Source organism: Scyliorhinus torazame, chromosome 10 (assembly GCF_047496885.1).
Source record: "Scyliorhinus torazame isolate Kashiwa2021f chromosome 10, sScyTor2.1, whole genome shotgun sequence".
Classification (NCBI taxonomy): Eukaryota; Metazoa; Chordata; class Chondrichthyes; order Carcharhiniformes; family Scyliorhinidae; genus Scyliorhinus; species Scyliorhinus torazame.
This window is the reverse complement of record NC_092716.1, coordinates 5,157,663-5,183,663: the sequence shown is the minus strand read 5'-3', so window position 1 is coordinate 5,183,663 and position 26,001 is coordinate 5,157,663. Positions and strand designations below refer to the sequence as shown.

General features: G+C 49.2%; 1 protein-coding gene across 7 annotated transcripts in view; it reads left to right on the top strand.

Moving 5' to 3' along the window:
* pepd (peptidase D) overlaps positions 1–26,001 on the top strand; it is a 720,447-nt gene that overhangs the window by 394,236 nt on the left and 300,210 nt on the right. For all 7 annotated transcript variants that reach the window (XM_072517763.1, XM_072517762.1, XM_072517760.1 and 4 more), the window contains one exon: positions 20,056–20,100. In XM_072517763.1, coding sequence (XP_072373864.1) covers positions 20,056–20,100 — 45 coding nt within the window. The remainder of the gene's footprint in view (positions 1–20,055; positions 20,101–26,001) is intronic.

Genomic DNA, 26,001 nt, shown 5'->3' with positions numbered 1-26,001 from the left:
TTGGCCGGGCCTCCCTGGCACCGTTCACGTTTATCTTCCAGCTCCGGAAAGAAACTGTTCATTCGGGTTCTGGTCAAGTGCGCTCTGTGCAGCACTTCAAACTGCATGAAGCTGAGCCTTGCGCAGGAGGAGGTGGAGTTAGCCCTGCTCAGTGCCTCGCTCCAGAGTCCCCATCCCACTTCTGCCCCCAGTTCGTCCTCCCATTTTCATCTGGCTTTGTCCAGCAATAGTCTTGCCCTTTCCAGTAACATTCCATAGATGATCCCACAGTTTCCCCCCTCCTTACTGTACGGATTTAATAGTTCCTCTAGTAGTGTGTCTCTCGGGGCCCGGGGGTATCTTGCCGTCTCCTTGCGGAGAAAAGATTTAATTTGGAGGTGTCTGAGTTCCTGTCCTGTCGGCAGGTCCAAGTCTTCCATAAGTTCGCCCAAGGTCACTAGTCTGCCTCTTGTGTAAAAGTCCCTGACTGCTAGCGTCCCCCTGTCCTGTCCCCATTTTTTAAAGGTGGCGTCGAGCATGGCTAATGGGAATTTGTAATTCCGCAGATGGGGGCTATGGGGACATCTCGGTTAGGCTGAAATGCTGCCTCATTTGGTTCCATGTCTTTAGTGTAGCTAACACCACTGGGCAGGATGCGTATTTTGTCGGGGGAGGGATGGGAGCGCTGCCGTGGCGAGGGCCCAGAGGGTTGTTCCGCTGCAGGAGGACCCCTCCAACCTCACCCATTCCATGTTGGGTACACGTATCCATTCCCTCACCCTCTCTGCAGTAGCTTCCCATTTGTAGGGTTGTAGATTGGGCAGGGCCAGACTCCCCATACTCCTTTGCAGTGTGGATTTGGGGATCCTTGGGTTTTTACCCCACACACAAACGCCATGATCATTTTGTCTATATTATGGAAAAATGCCTTTGGGATGAAGATCGACATGGATCTAAACAGGAAGAGGAACCTGGGCAGTACGTTCATTTTGATCACCTGCACCCTCCCCGCCAGGGAAAGCGGGAGTGCACCCCAATCTCTGTAACTTCCTCTGCTAGACTGGTCAGATTCCACTTGTGGATCCATGTCCAGTCCCGGGCTATCTGGATCCCCAGGTAGCAGAATTTGCTTTGGGCTAGTTTGAATGGGAATCCCTCCAGCTCTGCCCCTCCCCCGTTCAGGTTCACCGGAAATGCCTCGCTCCTGCCCAGGTTGGGTTTGTAGCCTGAGAAAGCTCCGAACTCGCTCCGAAGCTGCATGGTTGCTTTCAGGCCCTTCTGTGGGTCTGAGACGTAGAGGAGCAGGTCATCCACATAGACTGAAACTCTGCTCAATTTTGTTAATCTTTAGGAAATATCTTTAGTTGGCTCCTTATAGGAGTTGTTGCTGCACCACTTTTACAGACGTGGATTTTATAACCAGATGTACAGGTGATAAAAAAGTCACCCTGTTAATTGCTTATTTACCTTGGAACTTGGACACTTATTTACGATATCCACTTGCTTTGAAGAATTAACTGTTTTGGAGTTTAGAAAGCCAGAAGTGGGGGGAAGGTGGGGAAAGTGGGGGAACAGTCAGGGAAGTTAAGATGGTCCAGCTGGGACTTACTTAATGACATGTATTGGAAGCAATTCCTTGAAGACTCACTGGGCTGGTTCCTGGCATGAAGGGATTGTCTTATGAGGAAAGGTGGGACAGGTTTGATCTGCACTCAGTGGAGTTTAGAAGAATGAGAGGTGATCTTATTGGGACGCATAAGATTCTGAGGGGGGCTTACAGAGACAGGATGGATACTGAGAGGATGTTTCCCCTCGAGTTTAAAATAAGGGGTCTCTGATTTAAGATGGAGTTGAGGAGCAATTTCCTCTTTCAGAGGCTCATTTGTCTTTGGAATTCTCCACCACGGAGACTGGGTCATTGAATATAGTCACGGTGGAGTTAGACAGATTTATGTATTGACAAGGGAGTCGAGGAATTGTGGAGGAAAGGCGGGAAAGTGGAGTTAAAGCCATCGAACATCCGTGATCAGGCCCGAGGGGCCAAATAGACTATTTCTGATGATTGTATCTTATTAAATGTTTGTGATGGGGCTTTACATTTCCATGACAAACAGACCATTCAGCCCCTTGAACTCTAAATAGGCAGGCGGACCCGAAACGTTAACTCTGTTTCCCTCTCCACACACGCTGCCAGATCGGCTGGGCTTTTCCAGCATTCTCTGCTTTTATTTCAGATTTCCAGCATCCGCGGTGTTTTGCTTTTATTCAGCCCCTTGATCGTGTTCCGCTGTTCAGGCGGATCGTTGCTGATCTGTGTCACAATTCCATCCATCACCTTGGCTCTGTGACCCTTCGTACCTTTGGCCAATAAAAATCTATTGAGCTCAGTTTTGAAATTTTCAATTGATGCCCAGCCTCAAAGCGCATCAACCTTTTGAGGGAGATAATCATTTTAAACATCTTAGTTCGATCATGCTGTACTCATCTATATGAGGGGAGTAAAAGCCTGGGCTGTGTAACTTGTCCTCATGATTAACTCCTTCTGGCCTTCGTATTATTCTGGAGAATCTGCCTGACACCCCCTCAAAAGCCAATCTATCCTTCCTGAGGTGCATGGCCCCAGAATGTTTCGTAGGAATGGATTTCTAATTTGGTGGGCCCGGTAGCATCATGGTAATGTTACTGGACGAGTAACCAGAATCCTGGCCTAGTCCTCCGGATGCTGGAGTTCAAATCCCACCGCGACAACTGAGGGAATTTAAATTCAATTAATTAATTAATCTGGAATAAGCTGCTAATCTCATTAACAATGATCGTGAAACCAGCGGATTTTCATGCAAACCCATCTGGTTCTCTAATATCCTTCAGGCAAGGGAATGTTCCAGCCTTCCTTAGTCTGGCCTCCACGTGAACGCAGATCCACAACGATGTGGTGCACACTTCATTTCCCAATGAAACAGCCACTGCTACAGATAAGCATGGACTGTAGTGAGAGGGCAGCTGACTTCCACCGTCTCGAGGAATGTTGGCTGCAGCGGTGACACTCATTCGAAGAATAAATTTTTAAAAAGGGAAGAGCTAGTAGCTCTCCAACTTGTGGATATTTTTGGAGCAGTGCAGCGTTTGCATGCATGAGGTGTGGGTGAAGGTTACACTGGGATAGGGCTGGGATCAGCTGGGGGGGGTGTGGCGGGGTTCATTGAATTGTATCTGTATTTAGGGGGTCTTGGAATGCTCGGCAATTACTGGTATAGAGGATGGAACATCAATGTTCGAAACCCCATACGCTGCGTGCTGTTGAACATCCCTGATCAAGGACGAGCCTGCTCGAGCTGAAAATTAAATTCTGATGTGCTCACTGCCGACCACCTCCCGGTTCGTCCTGTTGCTGCCTCTCTGACTCGAGCCTGGATTCAAAGTCACTCTGTACAAAATATCGAAAGTAATTCATCCATGCCACAGTTTTATATTGGCCCCCGAGGAAGACATGACTAACAAATGCAGGATTGATGGCTGCTTTCGTTGCATCTTCACTTCCCCAACTAGACAGAGAGATTATTCCATCTGTGGAAATCATCTTCAGTTTGATTTATTAAAGGGATAACTTCAAGTAAGGCGGATTTTAATATCCGGGGATAATATTGTCAGGTGGTACTAATTCGTGAAAATAATACCCAAGTCCTCCTCTTGATCCAGCGGCATTACGGATAATGCTAAGCTGCTTCAGTAGGCGGAGGGTAAAGAATTTACTCATGATTTTAAGAACCATATTCCGTAATTATACAGACCTGCAAATCTATCATCAACCGAGAACTGTCGAGCCCACTAAAATAAACTGCAGTTATGGAGCAAATGGAGTGGCTAATTTACACACAGCACAGCCCCACAAGTAACAATGTGATGAAAAGAAAAATTTGTATTTGTATCTGTCTTTGGTAAGAGATGCTGAAGTGAGGCCCTATCTGCCCCTCGGATGAACATGGGAATCGGACGCCACTTAACCCATCGAGCCTCTTCGCCATTCATTGAGAACGTGGCTGATCTATGAGCTAACTCCAAACATCTGTCTTTTCCCCCTCTACCTTAATACCTTAGACTGCCAAAAACCTACCAGTCTCAGTTTTAAAATCCACAATTAATCTTGCATCAGTTGCCATTTATGGAACAGTGTCGCAAACTCCCACCATTTCTTTGTTTAACTGATTCCTAATTTAACTCCACAAGGTGTGGTTCTAATACCTCAGCCCTAGCCACCCCAACTAGCAGAAATAGTTCTATTTACTCTATCTGTTCCCCTTAATCATTCGGCCCATCGAGTCTGCACCAGCCCTTGGAAAGAGCACCCTACTTAAGCCCACACCTCCACCCTATCCCCGTAACCCCACCTAACCTTTTGGACACTAAGGGGCAATTTAACCCCTTAATATCTTGAAATCTTCAGTCTAATCACTCACATAAATTCCAGAGAATATAATCCTAGTTTGTGTAATCTCCCCATAGCTTTGATTTATGGATCTAGTATTATTCTCCTGGCCCTACGCTGAACTCACTCCCGGTATAACAATATAAAAGCAAATTACTGCGGATGCTGGAATCTGAAACAAAAACAGAAAACGCTGGACAATCTCAGCAGGTCTGACAGCCTCTGTGTGAGCGAGAAGGGAGCTAACGTTTCCAATCTCTGTCACTCCTGGTATATCTTTCCGACGCTGTCAAGCCCAAAACAGCTCACAGTGCTCCAGAACCAGGAGAGAACCCCCCTTGTCCTCACTTTCCACCCCACCAGCCTCCGCATTCAAAGAATCAGCCTTCGCCAGTCCCGCCAACTCCAGCATGATTCCACCATCAACACATCTTCCCCTCACTCCCCCTGTCAGTATTCCACGGGAACTGTTCCCTCCATCATCCCCAACACCTCAGCCTTTCCCCACGGCACCTTCCCATGTAATCGCAGAAGGTGTAACATCTGGCCCTTCACCTCCTCCCTGCTCACCAGACACCTGCCTTAAACATTCTTTTCAACTGAGGTGGCGCTTATCATAGAATTTACAGTGCAGAAGGAGGCCATTCGGCCCATTGAGTCTGCACCGCCTCTTGGAAAGAGCACCCCACCCAAGCCCACACCCCCACTCTATCCCCATAACCCAGTAACCCCACCCAACACTAAGGGCAATTTTGGACACTAAGGGCAATTTAGCATGGCCAATCCACCTAACCTGCACGTCTTTGGACTGTGGGAGGAAACCGGAGCACCCGGAGGAAACCCACGCACACGCGGGGAGGATGTGCAGACTCCGTACAGACAGTGACCCAAGCTGGGAATCGAACCTGGGACCCTGGAGCTGTGAAGCAATTGTGCTAACCACTATGCTTCACGTGCATCTCCTTCAGTCTGGTCTACTGCATTTGTTGCTCCCAATGCAGTCTACTCTACATTGGAGAGACTAAACGCAGACTGGGTGAATGCTTTGCAGAATACCTCCGGTCCGTCCGCAAGCAGGACCCAGACCTTCCTGTCGCTGCCATTTCAACTCCCCGTCCGGCTCTCATGTCCACATGTCCGTCCTTGACCTGTTGCAATGATCCAGTGAAGCACAAACTGGAGGAACAGCACCTCCTCTTCCGATTAGGCACGTTACAGCCTTCCAGACTTTACATCGAGTTCAACAACTTCGGACTGTCAACTCTCTCCTGTCCACCTTCATCCCATTTTTAAAATTTCTATCAGTTTATCTCCATTTCTCACATTGATCTGTTTTTCCCTCTCCATTGTCCCCACCCCTCTTGGCCGTCTGCTCCTAGTTGCCCTTTGACACATTGCTTACCTTTGTTCTGCCATTTACACATTCTAATCTCTTTATGTGCCACTGTCAGCTCTTTTCTTCGCTTTAATCACCCTCATTCATATTCCTTTTATCTTCTGTCCTCGACATCTTTGACTCTCTCCAACTACTCCTATCCAGCCTCACTGCGCCCCCCCCCCCACAGTATAAATCTGACCCCATTTCCAGTTCGCTCCAGCTTTTACAAAGAGTCACCCAGACTCAAAACATTAGCTCCCTTTTCTCTCCACAGATGCTTTCAGACCTGCTGAGATTGCCCAGTATTTCCTGTTCTTGTTCTATCTTTGTTAAGTCCAAAGTGGATAACTTCACATTGTCTGCATTAAAATTCATTTACAACAGTGTTGCCCATTCCCTTCATCTAACAAAATGTCCCTTTGGAATTTTACACTTCCACCTACAATGTTTGCAATGCTGCTTATTTTTATCTCATTGACAAATTTGGTGACAGAGCTTTCTATCCCATCATCTGAGTCGCCAATGAATACAGTGAATACCTGAGGCCCCAACACAGAACGTTGCAGGACTCCACTTGTCCCATCCTGCAGTTCGAGTTTGCTTCTTTTCCCTTCCTGCACCTAGTGGCGTTTGAGGCAGTTAAACGTCCGCTAAGCGTCTGTTTCCGTGGCTAGTTTCTCCTGGAACAGGTCACTAACCTGACACCAGGGGCTATAACTTGAGAGGCTCCACACCACTTCCAGCGTAGCTGATCAGGCGAGGCTCCTGCTCTTTCCCTTCTGCTCTCGGTGTGTTAGAAGGATTCGCAAGTTGATAGTGGCAGTCTGTTTGACCATGTTGGATCGTGTTCGTGGCTATCCTGTCCCAGAGTGGCACATGATTTGGAACTTCTGACTGAGAGGCTGGGGCTCTGTCCCACAAAATCTCCTCCATCAGTTAGAGTGGCTGCCCGTTATCCCTGTCCACTGTCTCCTGACAATCAGCCAATTTTCCAAACGGTCAATCATTTGCCTTTAATTCCATGAGCTTCTACTTCAGTTCATGGTCTCAGTTGAGGGACTTTATCAGATGTTTTCTGGAAGTCCGTATGAATAACATCCGGAGACATTCACCTGTCCACTACTTTAGTTATTGTTCCAAAATAATTCAATCAGCTTCATCAGGCCTGACCACCCTTTACAAAACCATGCCAGATGCTGGGCGAGTTGCTCCACGACTCCCTGGTTTCCCCGTCTTATTTTTTAAATAGCAGAGTGGCATGCACCACTTTCCAGTCTAACGGAATGGTCCCTGAATCGGGAGAATTTTGGCTGATTATGGTTAGGATATCTGCAATGTTCTCACCTACTTCCTTTAAAAACCTGGGCTGGGATTCTCCAACCCCCCTCCGGGTCGGAGAATCCCCAGGGGGAGGCGCAAATCCCGCCCCGACGCCGGCTGCCCTGTTCTCCGCTGCCGTTTTTCGGGCGGTGGCGGGATTCTCGCCACGCCGGTTGGGGGCTGTTGACAGCAGCCCCCCCGGCGATTCTCTGGGCCCCGATAGGCCGAGTGGCTGTCCAGTTTTGGCCAGACCCGCCGGCGCGAATTACTCACCTTACGCATGAAGGGACCTGGCAGGTAAGTGTGCGGGGTTGGTACTGGGTGGGGCGCGGGGGGATCCGACCCCAGGGGGGCCCCCACGGTGGCCTGGCCCACGATCGAGGCCTACCTATCCTGCCGGCGGACTCTTTCCTCCGCGCCAGGTCCCTGTAGGGCTCCGCCATATTGCCCGGGAGCCGTGAGGAAAAGAAACCCCCCGCGCATGCGTGGAAATACGCCGGCCGGTCTGCGCATGCGCGGAAATACGTCGGCCGGTCTGCGCATGCGCGGAAATACGCCGGCCGGTCTGCGCATGCGCGGAAATACACCGGCCGGTCTGCGCATGCACGAGATCAAGCCGGACGTTCTTGCTGCTCTTTATCTTTCCTATTTGCCAGGACCTGTGCTACTTTTTACATTCTTATGTGCTTTTTGTTTTATCGCTGAAAACAGACACATGTTGAAGCTTCCCGCCTTCACTCATCAGGACATTTGCCAGTATGCCAAACGTAAACAGAACAACACTCTCTTCATGAGAAGAGAGTGCCGACTGACTGGCAAGCTTTGTTTGAATTCGAACCTGGCAGATTGATTCTGATTAGTCAAGACATTGCCCTAGGGAATAAACAGCCGACACCTATTTTGTTCAGTTGAAACACGAGCAATGTGTATACACGTTCTTTCTGACTGCAAAGAACAGGGCCCAGTGAGTGAGCCACACTGCAGCCTGACTGATAATATTGAACTGGTTGTCAACATCGTTCTGAGCAAGGGCAGCACGGTGGCACAGTGGTTAGCACTGCTGCCTCACGGCGTCGAGGTCCCAGGTTCGATCCCGGCTCTGGGTCACTGTCAGTGTGGAGTTTGCACATTCTCCCCGTGTCTGTGTGGGTCTCACCCCCACAACCCAAAGATGTGCAGGGTAGGTGGATTGGTCACGCTAAATTGCCCCTTAATTGGAAAAAAAATAATTGGGGACTCTAAATTTATGGAGAAAAAAACCATGGTTCTGAGCACACTCAGGATTGTTTAACAAATATTGTCGAATTGCAGAATCACATCTAATGTTGGGCACTCATTTCACCGGTGATCTGGCTAATATTTATCCCTTAACCAGCTTGAAAGCAGATTATTTGATCTTTTATTGCAATGCCGGTTGTGGGATCTTCCTGTGCGTGGATTGACGGCTCTGCTTTCCACTTTACGAACCTTCTAAAAGTACGTAATTGACTGTAAACGGTTTGGGGCATCGGGATGTTGCGAAAGGCGCTATGTGAATGCAAGTCCTGGTTTGGTAAACCCCTGGGAGGGTGCCTGCACCAGCCCTGCCCCACCTGATGATGCTGTCCCTCCCCAAGGCATTGTTTAAATTACGATAGGCTGAGTGTGTGCAGAGTTAATTCGTCAAGATGTTTAACTGCACTTCCCTTTCCATTTCTAATTCACTGAAAGGGTTAATAAAGATGATGCTGGAGATGTTTCTTTGGAGGGAAAGATCCACCACTAACCTCCAGAAGACTCGCACAGCAAATACTGCTGTGCAGTCACACACACCAAATAAAAATCAATCCGCTTTCAGAACGTCCAATATATTTATACAGAGATAATAAAACCTGATTAGAATGGAAGCCTTAACCAGCCTGGCAAAAAATTACACATTGTGAAATGTTTTATTGACTGCTAATCCTTTGCCCCTTTACCCCCAGTGAAATTAGATTTCATAAATAGGCTCATAAAGTGCAGTTGAAAATTGCTAACAAGGCAAGTGTTGACCCTTGTTCCAAGCGAGTACAGAAGTGATTGCTGCTTATTGCTGAGGTGAGCTACATGCAGCCCCGCATCTCACTTACACGCCAGACGTTGCTTGTTAATGCGAGCCAGCCTTTCAGAATTAAAGCACCTTCTTCTGGAAGATCAAATACAGATCATGGGCAGGATTCTCCGATCCCCCGCCGGGCCGGAGAATTGCCGGGGGGCAGCATGAATCCGGCCGCGATGCCGGCTGTCGGATTCTCCGGCGCCGGTTTTTCAGCGGGGTCGGGAATCGCGTTGCGCCGGTCGGTGGCCGCTGGCAGCAGCCGCCCCCCCCCCCCGGCGATTCTCCGCCCCGCGATGGGCCGAGTGGCCGCCCATTTTCGGCCGGTCCCGCCGGCGTAAATCAAACCAGGTCCGACCATGGCTGACGCGGAGAAGAACCGCCCTGTGCATGCGCTCGGATGACGGTAGCACACGCTGGCGCTCCCGCGCATGCGCCACCTCGTGCCGGCCGGTGGAGGCCCTTTGGCACCAGCTGGCGTGGCGCCAAGCACTCTGGTCTCCGCACCTTCCGGGAGGCCCGACGTCGGAGTGGTTCACGCCACTCCTCGGCGCCGGTACGGCCCTCCCCGCCGGGTAGGGGGTGAATCCCGCCCCATATTTTTGATTGTGTAACACAAACTCTACCTTCATTAGAATGGAGCTCGTCTTTGTCTCTTTCTCTCTCTCTCTTTTCCCCCCCCCCACTCCTTCCTGCTCCTCTCAATCCACTGGCTTCTCCCCAGCGCTACGTTACATGAAATACCTGGGGCTCTATTTTCCCTCATCTCCCCACCTTATTACCAAGGTGGAGAAAATAATTTGAGCTCAGCCCTGGTTGAGATTCAATGTTCTCGCATTAGGTCGGTCATCCTGCACAGACCCCTGCCCCCTGTCACTGTGAACGCTCTCCTTGTGATTGTACAATGCCTCGATTGCCTGCACAAGATCCCGCAAACAACAATGTGATGGTCAAATAATCTGTGGGTTGGGAGATAAATATTGGCCAGGACACTGGGATAAATCATAGAATTTATGCAGAAAGAGGCTATACAGCCCATCGCGCCTGCTCTGCTGTTCTCCCAATAGCAACTTGCATTTATAAAGCGTCATTTATAGAGATGAACCTCCCAAGGTGCATCTCAACAACGCTATCATTTCCCATTGAGCCACCTGAGGGGATTTTGGCGGCAGGTGACCAAATGCACGGTTAGAGAGGACGGTAGGCTTCATTAGGCTTACATTAACATTGCAATGAAGTTACTGTGAAAAGCCCCTAGTCGCCACATTCCGGCACCTGTTCGGGTACACAGAGGGAGAGTTCAGAATGTCCAATTCACCTAACAGCACGTCTTTCGGGACTTGTCGGAGGAAACCGGAGCACCTGGAGGAAACCCACGCAGACACTGGGAGAGCGTGCAGACTCCACACAGACAGTGACCCAAGCCGGGAATCGAACCTGGGACCCTGGCGTAGTGATACAGCCTCTATTTATGTACGAACAAGCAGATGAATTAGGAGCAGGAGAGGCCACTCGGCCCCTCGAACCTGTTCTGCCATTCAATTTGAGCATGGCTGATCGGATTATAACCTCAGTCCCACATTCCTGCCCACCCCTAATAACCGTTCACCCTCTTGTTAATCAAGAATCTATCCAGCTCTGCCATAAAAATATTCAAAGACTGCTTCCCCTGCCTTGGGAGGAAGAGAGTTCCAGAGACTCACTGTCCTCCAAGAAAACATTGTGTCTTTAATATGATAAAACATTCCAGGGTGACCCACTGGAACATTACAAAGCAAGGTTTGACACGGAGCCATGGAAGGTGAGGTAGATGTTAAGAAGTATCTTGGAGATGGAAAGAGAGTGAGAAGGAGAGAGGCTTGGTGCCTCAGCAGCAGGAATGGAGCAGTTAATGTCGGCGGTGCTGAAGCAGAGGGGCTGTTTAGCACAGGGCTAAATCGCTGGCTTTGAAAGCAGGCCAAGGCAGGCCAGCAGCACGGTTCAATTCCCGTACCAGCCTCCCCGAACAGGCGCTGGAATGTGGCGACTAGGGGCTTTTCACAGTAACTTCATTTGAAGCCTACTTGTGACAATAAGTGATTTTCGTTCAATTTGCCAGAGTTCGGTGTGTGAAGATAAGTCAGAGGATTGTGGGTTTGGAGGGGATTAGAGACATAGGAAGGGGGGAGGCCAGGGACCGATATGAAAAAAGGATGAAAATGTTAAAATTGTGCCATTACGTGACCGGCAGCCAGTGTTGGCCAGTGAGCACAGGGGTGCCAGGGGGACAGGGCTTGGTGTGAGCTCGGAGATGGAGAAGGATTTGGGGTGACATGGTTTATGGTGGGTAGAACTTTGGAATTGCGTTGGAATAATCAAGTCTGGAGGTACCATAGGCACAGGGAAGAGTTTCAGCACCACATCAGCTGAGGCAATGGGTGATGGAAATAGACCACCTTAGTGATGCCAGAGATAGGTAGCCAGATGGTCCGTTCAGGGTCAAATCTGACAAAGGGCTGAGCAGTCTGGGATCCAGTAATTCTACTCGAGCCCAGACAGGGCCTGGGTTTAATGCCTCTCCAGTGCAGCATTCCCCATGGTTCCGGGAGCGTCCACCTAGATTCCAGACTCTGCTCTCTGCCCTCGTGACCTTCTGAATCAGCTGAGACTGATTTACGGAAGTGTGCGATTAGGGAAATGAGAGTGTCATTGCTCAGAGTGGGGACAATGTGAAGCTCACTTCCACAGGGAGCAGTTGTGACAAAAATGTTTTCAAAAGGAAACTAGACAGATATATGAGAGAAATAGTGGTGGAAAGATATACTGAAGGGGCGAGATCAGGTGGATGGAACGTGAGCAGCCTTGGAGACAGGGTAGATGCTGAGAGGTTGTTTCCCCTTGTGGGAGAGTCTAGGACCAGAGGGCAGAATCTCAGAGTAAGGAGTCACACATTTAAGCATGAGATGCGAAGGAATTTCTTCTCCCAGAGGATAGTGAATCTTTACCGCAGACAGCTACAGAGGCTCGGTCATTAAGTATGTTCAAGGCTGCGAGAGACTGATTTTTAATCAGTGAGGGAATCGAGGGTTGTGCGGATAAGGGGGGGGAAAGTGGAGTTGAGGATTATCACATCAGTCGTGATCTCATTGAATGTTGGAGCGGACTCGATGGGCCGAATGGCCTAATTCTGCTCCTGTAGCTCATGGTCTTAGATAGCATTTTAAATACTTTGGTTTTGCAGCATCCGAAGGTCACACCAGGATTTTATCTTGAAAGCTTATTTCGGGAGAAACTTAATTAAAGTGGTGATTATCAAATGAAGATGTAACTGCAGCAGAGTAGATCTGGGCAAGTTGTCACTTGACATGCTTGTTAATTGAGCGATTACAGGACTGCAATGGAAATGAGCGGATCCCAGGTCCAGAGGACTTGCCGATGAGCTGATTGTCATCATTTTAGGGTGGGGAGAAATGGTTTTGAAGGTGCTCACAGTGATGAACTATCACGAGTGCATCAAACATCTGATGAGGATGTCAGACTCTGTTGTCATCAGACTGCTTTCAGTGACAAAGCAACAGTGATACAAGTAAAAAAATTACTCAGCGAGTGGTTAGGATCGGGAATGTACTGTCTGTGAGTGTGGTGGAGACAGATTCACACAGTGAGTGGTTAGGATCGGGAATGTACTGTCTGAGAGTGAGAGAGACAGATTCACACGGAGTGGTTAGGATCTGGAATGTACTTTCTGTGAGTGTGGTGGAGACAGATTCACACAGCGAGTGGTTAGGATCGGGAATGTACTGTCTGTGAGTGTGGTGGAGACAGATTCACATAGTACGTGGTTAGGATCCGGAATGTTCTGTCTGAGAGTGAGAGAGACAGATTCACACAGCGAGTGGTTAGGATCCGGAATGTACTGTCTGAGAGTGTGGTGGAGACAGATTCACACAGCGAGTGGTTAGGATCCGGAATGTACTGTCTGAGAGTGTGGTGGAGACAGATTCACACAGCGAGTGGTTAGGATCTGGAATGTACTGTCTGTGAAAATGAAGTGAAATGAAAATCGCTTATTGTCACAAGTAGGCTTCAAATGAAGTTACTGCGAAAAGCCCCTAGTCGCCACATTCCGGCGCCTGTTCGGGGAGGCTGTTACGGGAATTGAACCGTGCTGCTGGCCTGCCTTGGTCTGCTTTCAAAGCCAGCGATGTGGTGGAGACAGATTCACACAGCGAGTGGTTAGGATCTGGAATGTACTGTCTGAGAGTGTGGTGGAGACAGATTCACACAGCGAGTGGTTAGGATCCGGAATGTTCAGTCTGAGAGTGTGGTGGAGACAGATTCACACAGCGAGTGGTTAGGATCTGGAATGTACTGTCTGAGAGTGAGAGAGACAGATTCACACAGCGAGTGTTTAGGATCCGGAATGTTCTGTCTGGGAGTGTGGTGGAGACAGATTCACACAGCGAGTGGTTAGGATCCGGAATGTTCTGTCTGAGAGTGTGGTGGAGACAGATTCACACAGCGAGTGGTTAGGATCCGGAATGTTCTGTCTGAGAGTGTGGTGGAGACAGATTCACACAGCGAGTGGTTAGGATCCGGAATGTTCTGTCTGAGAGTGTGGTGGAGACAGATTCACACAGCGAGTGGTTAGGATCCGGAATGTTCTGTCTGGGAGTGTGGTGGAGACAGATTCACACAGCGAGTGGTTAGGATCCGGAATGTTCTGTCTGAGAGTGTGGTGGAGACAGATTCACACAGCGAGTGGTTAGGATCGGGAATGTTCTGTCTGAGAGTGTGGTGGAGACAGATTCACACAGCGAGTGGTTAGGATCCGGAATGTTCAGTCTGAGAGTGTGGTGGAGACAGATTCACACAGCGAGTGGTTAGGATCTGGAATGTACTGTCTGAGAGTGAGAGAGACAGATTCACACAGCGAGTGTTTAGGATCCGGAATGTTCTGTCTGGGAGTGTGGTGGAGACAGATTCACACAGCGAGTGGTTAGGATCCGGAATGTTCTGTCTGAGAATGTGGTGGAGACAGATTCACACAGCGAGTGGTTAGGATCCGGAATGTTCTGTCTGAGAGTGTGGTGGAGACAGATTCACACAGCGAGTGGTTAGGATCCGGAATGTTCTGTCTGAGAGTGTGGTGGAGACAGATTCACACAGCGAGTGGTTAGGATCCGGAATGTTCTGTCTGAGAGTGTGGTGGAGACAGATTCACACAGCGAGTGGTTAGGATCGGGAATGTTCTGTCTGAGAGTGTGGTGGAGACAGATTCACACAGCGAGTGGTTAGGATCCGGAATGTTCAGTCTGAGAGTGTGGTGGAGACAGATTCACACAGCGAGTGGTTAGGATCTGGAATGTACTGTCTGAGAGTGAGAGAGACAGATTCACACAGCGAGTGTTTAGGATCCGGAATGTTCTGTCTGGGAGTGTGGTGGAGACAGATTCACACAGCGAGTGGTTAGGATCCGGAATGTTCTGTCTGAGAGTGTGGTGGAGACAGATTCACACAGCGAGTGGTTAGGATCCGGAATGTTCTGTCTGAGAGTGTGGTGGAGACAGATTCACACAGCGAGTGGTTAGGATCCGGAATGTTCTGTCTGAGAGTGTGGTGGAGACAGATTCACACAGCGAGTGGTTAGGATCTGGAATGTACTTCTGTGAAAATGAAATGAAATGAAAATCGCTTATTGTCACAAGTGGGCTTCAAATGAAGTTTCTGCGAAAAGCCCCTAGTCGCCACATTCCAGCACCTGTTCGGGGAGGCTGTTACGGGGATTGAACCATGCTGCTGGCCTGCCTTGGTCTGTTTTCAAAGCCCGTGTGGTGGAGACAGATTCACACAGCGAGTGGTTAGGATCCGGAATGTTCTGTCTGAGAGTGAGAGAGACAGATTCACACAGCGAGTGGTTAGGATCCGGAATGTTCTGTCTGAGAGTGAGAGAGACAGATTCACACAGCGAGTGGTTAGGATCCGGAATGTTCTGTCTGTGAGTGTGGTGGAGACAGATTCACACAGCCAGTGGTTAGGATCCGGAATGTACTGTCTGAGAGTGTGGTGGAGACAGATTCACACAGCGAGTGGTTAGGTTCCGGAATGTGCTGTCTGCGAGTGTGGTGGAGACAGATTCACACAGCGAGTGGTTAGGATCTGGAATGTACTTTCTGTGAGTGTGGTGGAGACAGATTCACACAGCGAGTGGTTAGGATCGGGAATGTGCTGTCTGCGAGTGTGGTGGAGACAGATTCACACAGCGAGTGGTTAGGTTCCGGAATGTGCTGTCTGCGAGTGTGGTGGAGACAGATTCACACAGCGAGTGGTTAGGTTCCGGAATGTGCTGTCTGCGAGTGTGGTGGAGGCAGATTCACACAGCGAGTGGTTAGGATCTGGAATGTACTTTCTGTGAGTGTGGTGGAGACAGATTCACAGAGCGAGTGTTTAGGATCGGGAATGTACTGTCTGAGCGTGAGAGAGACAGATTCACACAGCGAGTGGTTAGGATCCGGAATGTTCTGTCTGAGAGTGTGGTGGAGACAGAGTCACACAGCGAGTGGTTAGGATCTGGAATGTACTGTCTGTGAGTGTGGTGGAGACAGAGTCACACAGCGAGTGGTTAGGATCTGGAATGTACTGTCTGAGCGTGAGAGAGACAGATTCACACAGCGAGTGTTTAGGATCGGGAATGTACTGTCTGAGCGTGAGAGAGACAGATTCACACAGCGAGTGGTTAGGATCCGGAATGTTCTGTCTGTGAGTGTGGTGGAGACAGATTCACACAGCGAGTGGTTAGGATCTGGAATGTACTGTCTGTGAGTGTGGTGGAGACAGATGTAGCCGTGGCTTTCAGAAGAGAAACATTTTGCTGGGTGATGGGGAAAATGAAATGAAAATCGCTTATTGTCACAAGTAGGCTTCAATGAAGTTACTGTGAATAGCCCCTAGTCGCCACATTCCAGCGCCTGTTCGGGGAGGCTGGTACGGGAATCGAACCGTGCTGCTGGCCTGCCTTGGTCTGCTTTCAAAGCCAGCAATTTAGCCCTGTGCTAATGCAGCTGAATGGAATTAGCTGAGTAGCTCTTGCAGAGGGCCAGCATGAACACGATGGCCAAATGGCCTCCTTCTTTGCAGTAACCATTTGATGATTCTATTTGGTCATTGTGCCTGTATTCGCCCTTTGAAAGAATTACCTCACAGTCCCACTGCTCCCTGCCTTTCACCCATAGCCCTGCTAATCATTCCCCTTTCAAAGAGAACAAAGAGCAAAGAGAACAAAGAAAAGTACAGCACAGGAACAGGCCCTTCGGCCTTCCAAGCCCGTGCCGACCATGCTGCCCGACTAAACTAAAATCTTCTACACTTCCGGGGTCCCTATCCCTCTATTCCCATCCTATTCATGTATTTGTCAAGATGCCCCTTAAACGTCATTGTCGTCCTTGCTTCCACCACCGCATCCGGCAGCGAGTTCCAGGCACCTACTACCCTCTGTGTAAAAAAAACTTGCCTCGTCCATCTCCTCTAAACCTTGCCCTCTCACCTTAAACCTATGCCCCCTAGTAATTGACCCTGGGGAAAAGCCTCTGACTATCCACTCTGTCTATGCCCCTCATAATTATATAGACCTCTGTCAGGTCTCAACCTCCTTCGTTCCAGTGAGAACAAACCAAGTTTGTTCAACCCCTCCTCATAGCTAATGCCCTCCATACCAGGCAACATCCTGGTAAATCTCTTCTGCACCCTCTCTAAAGCTTCCACATCCTCTGGTAGTGTGGCGACCAGAATTGAACACTATACTCCAAGTGTGGCCTAACTAAGGTTCTATACAGCTGCAACATGACTTGCCAATTCTTATACTCAATGCCCCGGCCAATGAAGGCAAGCATGCCGTATGCCTTCTTGACTACCTTCTCCACCTGTGTTGCCCCTTTCAGTGACCTGTGGACCTGTACACCTAGATCTCTTTGACTTTCAATACTCTTGAGGGTTCTACCATTCACTGTATATTCCCTACCTGCATTAGACTTTCCAAAATGCATTACCTCCCATTTGTCTGGTTTAAACTCCATCTGCCATCTCTCCGCCCAAGTCTCCAAACAATCTAAATCCTGCTGTATCCTCTGACAGTCCTCATCGCTATCTGCAATTCCACCAACCTTTGTGTCGTCCGCAAACTTACTAATCAGACCAGTTACATTTTCCTCCAACTCATTTATATATACTACAAACAGCAAAGGTCCCGGCACTGAACCCTGCGGAACACCACTGGTCACAGCCCTCCAATCAGAAAAGCACCCTTCCATTGCTACTCTCTGCCTTCTATGACCTAGCCAGTTCTGTATCCATCTTGCCAGCTCACCTCTCATCCTGTGTGACTTCACCTTTTGTACCAGTCTGCCATGAGGGACCTTGTCAAAGGCCTTACTGAAGTGCATATAGACAGCATCCACTGACCTACCTGCATTAATCATCTTAGTGACCTCCTCGAAAAACTCCCCCTTCACAAAACCATGCTGCCTCTCGCTAATACGTCCATTTGCTTCCAAATGGGAGTAGATCCTGTCTCGAAGAATTTTCTCCAGTAATTTCCCTACCACTGAAGCAAGGCTCACCGGCCCGTAGATCCCTGGATTATCCTTGCTACCCTTCTTAAACAGAGGAACAACATTGGCTATTCTCCAGTCCCCCGGGACATCACCTGACGACAGTGAGGATCCAAAGATTTCTGTCAATGCCTCAGCAATTTCCTCTCCTGCCTCACTCAGTAATTAGGGTCCATTTATCCATTTCCCTTTTGAAAGTTACTATTGAGTTTGTTTCAATCTGGCTCCTCTGATTACTGACCCTGCTGCCTCCGGAATCCCTCATAATTTGAGCACCTTTAGGGAACCTCCCTTTAACCTTCCCTCCTCGAAGGAATATAATTCCAGCTTCTCCAGCACCTCCTTGCCTTGACAAATTTGAAATGGTCCTTGCTGCTGATCTAACGGAGTTATATTTGGTGAACCAGTCGGAGTCTGTTGACGAACCATGAATCCCTCATCAAACACCACTCACACCAGACTAACTGATTATTCAACTTGCTTCATTGTGGGGTCTTGTTGGGCGCTCGACTGCGACCTCTGTTGGTGACTGCATTGATTGTATTTGCAACAGAATTGGGGAGTTTCTATTGTTTTAATGTCTCCTGCTCCTGGTTTCCCTGTTTTATCTCCTCATGTCCTTGTTATCGAATTATTTTATTATTATGGAAGCTTCCAGTTGTTTTCCTGCTGCATTGGTTCCGATCCCAGTTTTCAAACCAGATCCACGAGGCGGAGGGTTGGTGAAACCTGCACCAAGCAAGAAGACTTTGTTAATTTTGAATAAACACTTTACCCAACACACCTTCAGTGGGGGTGAAAGGTGGTGGTGTGTGGGAGCTTTCTTAAGACGTGGGCGTGGGCTTCTGGGGTAAAGGTGACGGGGGAAGAGGTTTGCAGGGGCCGTGTTTCTTGGGGGGGATGGGGTTCCAAAGGCAGAAGGGGTGGGGGCAAGGGGAGGTTGTCAGGGGTAGAGTTTCAGGGGGAGAGGGGGGGTTGTCAGGGGTATAGTTTCAGGGAGAGAGGGGGGGTTGTCAGGGGTAGAGTTTCAGGGGGAGAGGGGGGGTTGTCAGGGGTAGAGTTTCAGAGGGAGAGGGGAGGCTGTATGGGTTCTGGGAGAGGGTTGCCTGGGAAGAGGGGCTTCCAGAGGCAGAGTTGCAAGTTGGGATGGGAGGGGGTGCAGTGTGGTTCCAGGGACATAGTTGGGGGTTGGGGGGGTGGTTTCCAGTAGCAGAGTTGGGGGTTACCGGGGGGGGGGGGGGGGGGGGAGGGGGTTGCAGTTTATAGGAACAGAGTTGGGGGGAGGGTTGCAATTTCCAAGGGCAGAGGTTTTTTTGGGTAGCTGCGGTTTCCAGGGGCAGAGTATTTTTGGGGTGGGGGTGGGAGGGGGGGCAGTTTCCAGGGGCAAAGTTATTTGTGGGGGGGGGGCGATTTCCAGGGGGGGCAGTTTCCAGGGGCAGAGTTATTTGTGGGAGGGGGGGCGATTTCCAGGGGGGGCAGTTTCCAGGAGCAGAGTTATTTGTGGGGGGAGGGGCGATTTCCAGGGGGGGCAGTTTCCAGGGGCAGAGTTATTTGTGGGAGGGGGGGGCGATTTCCAGGGGGGGCAGTTTCCAGGGGCAGAGTTATTTGTGGGGGGAGGGGCGATTTCCAGGGGGGGCAGTTTCCAGGGGCAGAGTTATTTGGGGGGCGGTGCGGGTGGGAGGGGGGGCAGTTTCCAGGGCAGAGTTATTTGTGGGGGGGGGAAATTTCCAGGGGGGACAGGTTCCAGGGGCAGTTATTTGTGGGGGGGGGGCGATTTCCAGGGGGGGCAGTTTCCAGGGCAGAGTTATTTGTGGGGGGGGCAATTTCCAGGGGGGGCAGTTTCCAGAGGCAGAGTTATTTGTGGGGGGGGGGCGATTTCCAGGGGGAGCAGTTTGCAGGGGCAGAGTTATTTTGGGTGGGAGGTGGGGCAATTTCCAGGGGCAGAGTTATTTGTGGGGGGGGGGGCGATTTCCAGGGGGGGCAGTTTCCAGGGGCAGAGTTGCTGGCGGTGCGTTCATAAGTGTAGTATTTAATTGGTCAGTGTCTGGTGAATTCGCTTTCTCAGTGTGTAGATTCGCTCGCACTGATTTAAACCTGACATTGTAACTGAACCTTCCTCTCTCAGCCCGCTGACATCGTAATTTGTGTTTTATTCGCTCTTTTCAACCTTCAACCCATTTCTGCTCTGTTTAACAAAGGGCTAATGGGAATAATTGGGAGAGGATTGAAGGAGCTCTGCACAGAGAGCAGATTTTCGTGAAAACTAAAATAAAATTTATTCTCTTGTCATTTGCAGGTTCAATGTGAACAACACTTTGCTTCACCCTGTAATCATGGAGTGGTGAGTATCTGTTCAGAGTCGTGTGTGTGACTGTGTGGGTGAATCACGGTGTTATGTAACATTGTGAATGCTGGATGTGTCGCCCTATCAGTCACTCGTTCCCGGCTCCATTTATATAATATAAAACATTTACAGGAGCATTGTGAAAAAACATTTGGTATTGAGTCACATGGCATGAGCTGAGGCAAATAAAAGCTTGTCAAATCGAGTTTCAAGGAAGAGAGATCAGTTGAGAGATTCCGCGGGAATTCCCGGACCCATGAAGCTGACTGCACGGCTGCCATTGGTGGAGTGTTGGAAATTGGGGTTGTGCAAGGGGTCCGAACTGGATGACAATAGCCTTTTGCTCTTTTTATTTGTCTGTGCCTTTGGGTGTTGTGTTCTGGTGGTGTTATTACCAGATTAATAACTCCGAGGACTGGTCTGGTAACTCAGGGAGCAGGAGCTGCAAACCTCACTGTCGCCGTTTGCGAATTCGAGAACAAAAGCTAAAAATAAAAAGGTGGGGGGAGTCATGAAAAGTAACATAAGAAAACCCCAGCTGGTTCACTGTCCTTTCGAGAAGGAACCCTGATCTGTGACTACAGGCCCATCCCAATGTGTTTGACTCACAACTGGCCCCTTGAGGTGAGCTAACAAGCTGTTTTATTATAATAATAATAATAATAATAATGATCTTTATTGTCACAAGTAGGTTTACATTAACACTGCAATGAAGTTACTGTGAAAATCCCCCAGTCGCCACATTCCGGCGCCTGTTCGGGTACACAGAGGGAGAATTCAGAATGTCCAATTTACCTAACAGCACGTCTTTCGGGACTTTCAGTTATACCAAACCGTTACAGGACGAGAAGTACCAGTAAAAACACATTTCAAAATCTCACTGAATGATTTTTGGAACCTTTATTTGATGGATATTTGCGGTTACGCTTGTTCCATTCGTCAGTGCTGCAGGTCATGTCCATTTCTCAGACTCTGCGCATTTCTCACCTCCAGCTGGGTCAGTTGCTTATTGTTTCGTTAAAATCGGTATTTTAAATTCACAGCAAACAAACATCCAAATGAATTTGCATAATTTTGCATAATTTGAGACTTCTCCTCATTCTTCATCAAGCCCGGAGGGGTGATGAGGGACATTTACACACAGTTGTTGTGATGCAGCGTGAAAGGGCAGTGGGGGCAGAATCAATAACCTCCAAAGGAAATTGGATAAGTGTTTGGAATAGGAAAACCTTGCAGGGCCGGGTGGGCGGAGGGGTTTGGAATAGGAAAACCGTGCAGGGCCGCGTGGGGGTGGGGGGAGGGGGGGTTTGGAATAGGAAAACCTTGCAGGGCCGGGTGGGGGGAGGGGGCGGTTGGAATAGGAAAACCTTGCAGGGCTGCGTGGGGGTGGGGGGAGGGGGGGGGGTTGGAATAGGAAAACCTTGCAGGGCTGCGTGGGGGTGGGGGGAGGGGGTTGGAATAGGAAAACCTTGCAGGGGGAGGGGGGGTGACGCAGGGGAGTGGAATTAATTAGAGAATTTGTTCATAGAGGCAGCACGGCAGCGATTGTCTGAATAGCCTCGTTCTGTGTTGTAAGATACTTTCATTGCAATTTAAAAATACAGTGCATTCTGTTGCTGTATTTTGATTGATTAGATTGATGGGCCAGGGAGGCACGATGTGCTTGTGCATCTTCGGTTAGGGTGATTGGAAACCGCTTCTGTACAAAGACGTCAAGAGTCAGTTGCAGTTCTGAGGGAGTGCTGCATTGTCAGAAGTGCCGTCTCTGGGATGACACTTTAAATCAATACGCCGCGGATGTGAAAGATCCCACAGCACCAACTTGAAGAGCCGGGGTTTTCTCCCTGGCCAATGTTTATCCCTTAACTATAATCAATATGACAGATGATCTGGTCATTCGCACAATGATGTTTGTGGGATCTTGCTGTGCACACTGTGGCTGCCATCGTTCCTCCATCAGAGCACTGACTGCACTTCAGAAAGTACATTGTTGACCATGATGCGCTGAGGCTGTGACAGGTGCTATATGAATGCAGGTCTTTTATATAATGTATGTTCTCCCGACTCCATTCCATGCCTTCTTCCAGTTGCCACGAGTTGGCACCTTTCTGAACAAGAGGTGGGGAGGGGGGGAGAGGTTTGTTGGAAGGACCACTTTCCATCGCTTTGTGGGAGTATCGAGGTCCAGCTGGTGATTCCTCCCACATCGCACAACCTGTCTCCGGGTCCCCCCCGCCCCTGATTCCTACAAATTAGTCACCTGCCCATTTTGCACTCGTTCCTGTGACTCCCAGCCACTGGCTGCAATGTGCTCTGTGGCAGGGTTTTTCAAACTGTGGGTCACGACCAGTGGCTGGGGTCGGAAAGTCGCGGAGCGATAGGCCGGGCCGTTCCTGCGGTGGTTATGATCGCAGGGGAAGCGCCAAACCGCTGCTACCGGCTTTTACATGAAAATAAATGAGGCTGTGCAGCCTTCCACCCAGAAGCTGCAGCAAAGAGCAGGTCACGTGTATTTTCATTGATTAGATTGATGGGCCAGGGAGGCACGGTGTGCTTGTGCATCTTCGATTAGGATTCTCCATGATGCCTTAAACGCACACTTGACGCCAAGCGCCCTCCAGGTATGTGGTTTTGCCTCCAATTCATGGAGCAGAGTTGCTTACATTTTCCAGCTGTTGGCAAGAGCACTTTCAAGATCAATCATTTTAGAACATAGAACAGTACAGGCCCTTCAGCCCACGATGTTGTGCCAGCCATTTATCCTAATCTAAGAGATCGACCTAACCTACACCCCTTCAATTTACTGCTGTCCGTGTGCCTGTCCAAGAGTTGCTTAAATGTTCCTAATGACTCTGACTCCACCACCTCTGCTGGCAGTGCATTCCACGCACCCACCACTCTATGTAAAGAACCTACCTCTGACATCTCCCCTATACCTTCTTCCAATCACCTTAAAATTATGCCCCCTCGTGACAGCCATTTACACCCTGGGGGAAAGTCTCTGGCTATCCACTCTATCCATGCCTCTCATCACCTTGTACACCTCGATCAAGTCACCTCTCTGCCTTCTTCACTCCAGTGAGAAAAGCCGCAGCTCCCTCAACCTTTCTTCATAAGACATGCCCTCCAGTCCAGGCAGCATCCTGGTAAATCTCCTCTGTACCCTCTCCAAAGCATCCACATCCTTCCTATAATGAGGCAACCAGAACTGGACAATATTCCAAGTGTGGTCTAACCAGGGTTTTATAAAGCTGCAGCAAAACCTCGTGGCTCTTAAACTCAATCCCCCTGTTAATGAAAGTCAACACACCATACGCCTTCTAAACAACCCTATCAACCTGGGTGGCAACTTTGAGGGATCTATGTACGTGGACCCCAAGATCCCTCTGTTCCTCCACACTTCCAAGAATCCTGCCTTTAACCCTGTATTCAGCATTCAAATTCGACCGTCCAAAATGAATCACTTCACATTTATCAAGCTTGAATTCCATCTGCCACTTCTCAGCCCAGCTCTGCATCCTGTCAATGCCCTGTTGTAACCTGCAACAACTCTCAACACTATCTACAACTCCCCCAACCTTTGTGTCATCGGCAAACTTACTAACCCACCATAGAACATAGAACAATACAGCGCAGTACAGGCCCTTCGGCCCACTATGTTGCACCGAAACAAAAGCCATCTAACCTACACTATGCCATTATCATCCATATGTTTATCCAATAAACTTTTAAATGCCCTCAATGTTGGCGAGTTCACTACTGTAGCAGGTAGGGCATTCCACGGCCTCACTACTCTTTGCGTAAAGAACCTACCTCTGACCTCTGTCCTATATCTATTACCCCTCAGTTTAAAGCTATGTCCCCTCGTGCCAGCCATTTCCATCCGCGGGAGAAGGCTCTCACTGTCCACCCTATCCAACCCCCTGATCATTTTGTATGCCTTTATTAAGTCTCCTCTTAACCTTCTTCTCTCCAACGAAAACAACCTCAAGTCCATCAGACTTTCCTCATAAGATTTTCCCTCCATACCAGGCAACATCCTGGTAAATCTCCTCTGCACCCGCTCCAAAGCCTCCACGTCCTTCCTATAATGCGGTGACCAGAACTGTACGCAATACTCCAAATGCGGCCGTACCAGAGTTCTGTACAGCTGCAACATGACTTCCTGACTCCGGAACTCAATCCCTCTACCAATAAAGGCCAACACTCCATAGGCCTTCTTCACAACCCTATCAACCTGGGTGGCAACTTTCAGGGATCTATGTACATGGACACCTAGATCCCTCTGCTCATCCACACTTTCAAGAACTTTACCATTAGCCAAATATTCCGCATTCCTGTTATTCCTTCCAAAGTGAATCACCTCACACTTCTCTACATTAAACTCCATTTGCCACCTCTCAGCCCAGCTCTGCAGCTTATCTATATCCCTCTGTAACCTGCTACATCCTTCCACACTATCGACAACACCACCGACTTTAGTATCGTCTGCAAATTTACTCACCCACCCTTCTGCGCCTTCCTCTAGGTCATTGATAAAAATGACAAACAGTAACGGCCCCAGAACAGATCCTTGTGGTACTCCACTTGTGACTGAACTCCATTCTGAACATTTCCCATCAACCACCACCCTCTGTCTTCTTTCAGCTAGCCAATTTTTGATCCACATCTCTAAATCACCCTCAATCCCCAGCCTCCGTATTTTTTGCAATAGCCTACCGTGGGGAACCTTATCAAACGCTTTGCTGAAATCCATATACACCACATCAACTGCTCTACCCTCGTCTACCTGTTCCACTTCCTCATCCAAGTCATTTATAAAAACCACCAAGAGCAGAGGTCCCAGAACAGATCCTTACGGGACACCACTGGGCACCGACCTCCAGGAGGAATACTTTCCATCCACTACCACTCGCTGTCTTCTTTCGGCCAGCCAATTCTGTATCCAGACAGCCAAATTTCCCTGCATCTCATGCCCCCTAACTTTCTGAATGAGCCTACCATGTGGAACCTTATCAAATGCCTTACTGAAATCCATATACACCACATCCACTGCCCGACCTTCATCAATGTGTCTCGTCACATCCTCAAAGAATTCAGTGAGGCTTGTGAGGCATGACCTGCCCCTCACAAAGCCATGCTGCCTATCTTTAATCAAACTATGTTTTCTAAATAATCATAAATCCTATCTCTCAGAATCCTTTCCAATATTTTGCTCATCACAAACATAAGACTGACTGGTCTGTAATTCCCAGGGATTTCCCTATTCCCTTTCTTGAACAGGGGAACAACATTCGCCTCCCTCCAATCATCCGGTGCTACTCCAGTGGAGAGTGAGGACGCAAAGATCATCGCCAACGGAGCAGCAATCTCCTCCCTCGCTTCCCGTAGTAACCTTGGGTATATCCCATCAGGCCCAGGGGACTTACCTATCCGGGTGCTTTTCAAAATTTCCAGCACACCCTCCTTCTTAATATCAACCTGTTCGAGTCTATTAACCTGGTTCACGCTGTTCTCATGAGCAACAAGGTCCCTCTCTATAGTGAATACTGAAGCAAATTTAGGGCCTCCCCCATCTCCTCAGACTCTAGGCACAAGTTCCCTCCACTATCCCTGATCGGCCTTACTCTCACTCTGATCATCCTCTTATTTCTCACGTAAGTGTAGAACGCCTTGGGGTTTTCCCTAATCCTTCCCGCCAGGGCTTTTTCATGCCCCCTTCTAGCTCTCCTCAGTCCATTTTTGAGTTCCTTCCTGGCTACCTTGTAACCCTCCAGAGCCGAGTCAGATCCTTGCTTCCTCAACTTTACGTAAGCTTCCTTCTTCCTCTTGACTAGAAGCTCCACTTCTCTTGTCATCCAAGGCTCCTTCACCTTACCATTCCTTCCTTGTCTCAGT